General features: G+C 52.6%; 1 protein-coding gene across 1 annotated transcript in view; it reads left to right on the top strand.

The window, feature by feature from the left end:
• LOC111733914 (CUB and sushi domain-containing protein 1-like) overlaps positions 1-309 on the top strand; it is a gene marked incomplete at its 3' end in the record, with an annotated part of 68,758 nt that extends 68,449 nt beyond the window's left edge. The window contains exon 5 of the mRNA XM_023526068.1: positions 197-309. Coding sequence (XP_023381836.1) covers positions 197-309 — 113 coding nt within the window. The remainder of the gene's footprint in view (positions 1-196) is intronic.
• Between the last annotated feature and the right edge of the window lie 1,380 nt (positions 310-1,689).

The raw sequence follows: 1,689 nt of genomic DNA, 5'->3' as shown, positions 1-1,689 counted from the left end.
TAAAACACAAGTATTACTGAGGTTTAAACAGGAATGTAAATTACACATGGCTATTGATGCTCTGAAGGAGGGTCTTGCTATATGTATATATGGCTTGTTTAAGTAGCAGGACACCCGCCCGACCCCGGCCCCTTGCAGGTAAAAGTGGCAATAGCCAGTGCCTTAAGTAACGCTGTGACGTTTCCCTCCTGTGCAGACTCACCGGCTCCAGTGTCCCCGACCTCATCGTGAGCATGAGCAACCAGATGTGGCTGCATCTGCAGTCCGACGACAGCATCGCGTCCCCGGGATTCAAAGCCGTTTACCAAGGTAGGGCCGGAGGACGCGTTTCTGCAGAGGGTGTGGGCCGTCCTCTCCCTGGTAAACAGAAGTGAAATCAAAGTCAGAGCGATGTTTAAAAAATTTAAAAATAGGGCTGTATCGTTCCAGTTTCCGTAGTTAAGGTCCATCTTTCAGGTCCATTGCTGCGAAGGAGAATTTTTAACGTTTTGCAGGCCTGGCTTGGCGTCATGTGTTTCATCATGGCATCGACTCGATCGTTAAGACTAAGCACAGAGTGCGATGTATGGGATGTGTGTGCACGTGTGGACCTCGGCGTTTATCCTCCCCGGGGGGGAGTCGAGCTCGTGACTTAGGGAGACTCGTTCCGAAGGACGCATGGATGTGAGTGGCATTGATCCGATGAAGCTGGATTACACGCATCCTCGTGCACAGCGGTGTGGGCTGTTTCTGGGGGAGGCGGGGACACTGCTCCGTGCACATGTGGGGAGAAGGACACTCGCTGGGGGAGCGGGGACCGCGGACCGTGGACCGCCGCGGGCAGAGAGCGCTCCTTCGGGGCGGGGCTTCATCTCGGAGGAGCCTGGTCCTGAGAGCAGCCTGCCGGTGGGGGGGCGGGCCCGTGCCAGCGGCATGAGCCCAGGGCCCTGCCCCCTGTGCCCCTGTCTCGAGGCCCCCGCCTGGCGCCCCTCCGTGTGCCATCGGGGAGGGCCCCTAGGGAAGCGGGCATCTTCCGCCTTTGCCTATTGATTGGTATTTTGGAATACTTTTTTATTCTGGAAAATTTCAAAATGTAAGCAGAAATAGAAAGAACGGTGTGATGCGCCTGGCATGGCCTGTATGTGCACGTTTCTGCCGGCCGTTCCCACGTCTGGCCACTGACTCAGGCCCCGGCTCGACACGTAGCTGTGAGAGCCGGATGCCCGCCTAGCTGTGAGCCTCGGGGCAGGCCAGCCTCTCCTCGGGCACCCTCGGACACCTTAGGGGACAGCAGTGCTAGGTCCCACTCCGAGACACTCCCAGGCACTTACGGACGCATAGCCACAGCGAACTAGGGGTCATTTTACCCAGATCGACGAGGACCTGTGGGCGTCTTGAACCGCAGCTGTAGCCACAAGAAGCCTTTCGGCATTGACTATCCTGCAAACACCTGTGGGCTGATAATTATTTTACCAAAGTAACCAGGAAATTGCATTTTTTAACCCACCCAGACATTTTTACTAAAATACACACACAAATTCGTTATTGAAAAGAAACCGCATTTATAAACTATAATCTAAGAAAATATACAGTAGGCGTTCAGAATAAAACATAAATGTATGTTTCACATAACTACCTAAATTTTCAAAATTTTAGATACTTTCGATACGTTTCAAAATTCGAAGGAACTAACAAATTATAAAATTCTGT

Source organism: Pteropus vampyrus, unplaced genomic scaffold (assembly GCF_000151845.1).
Source record: "Pteropus vampyrus isolate Shadow unplaced genomic scaffold, Pvam_2.0 Scaffold683, whole genome shotgun sequence".
NCBI lineage: Eukaryota > Metazoa > Chordata > Mammalia > Chiroptera > Pteropodidae > Pteropus > Pteropus vampyrus.
The sequence above is the reverse complement of the archived record's forward strand: the minus strand, read 5'-3'. Positions and strand labels throughout refer to the sequence as shown.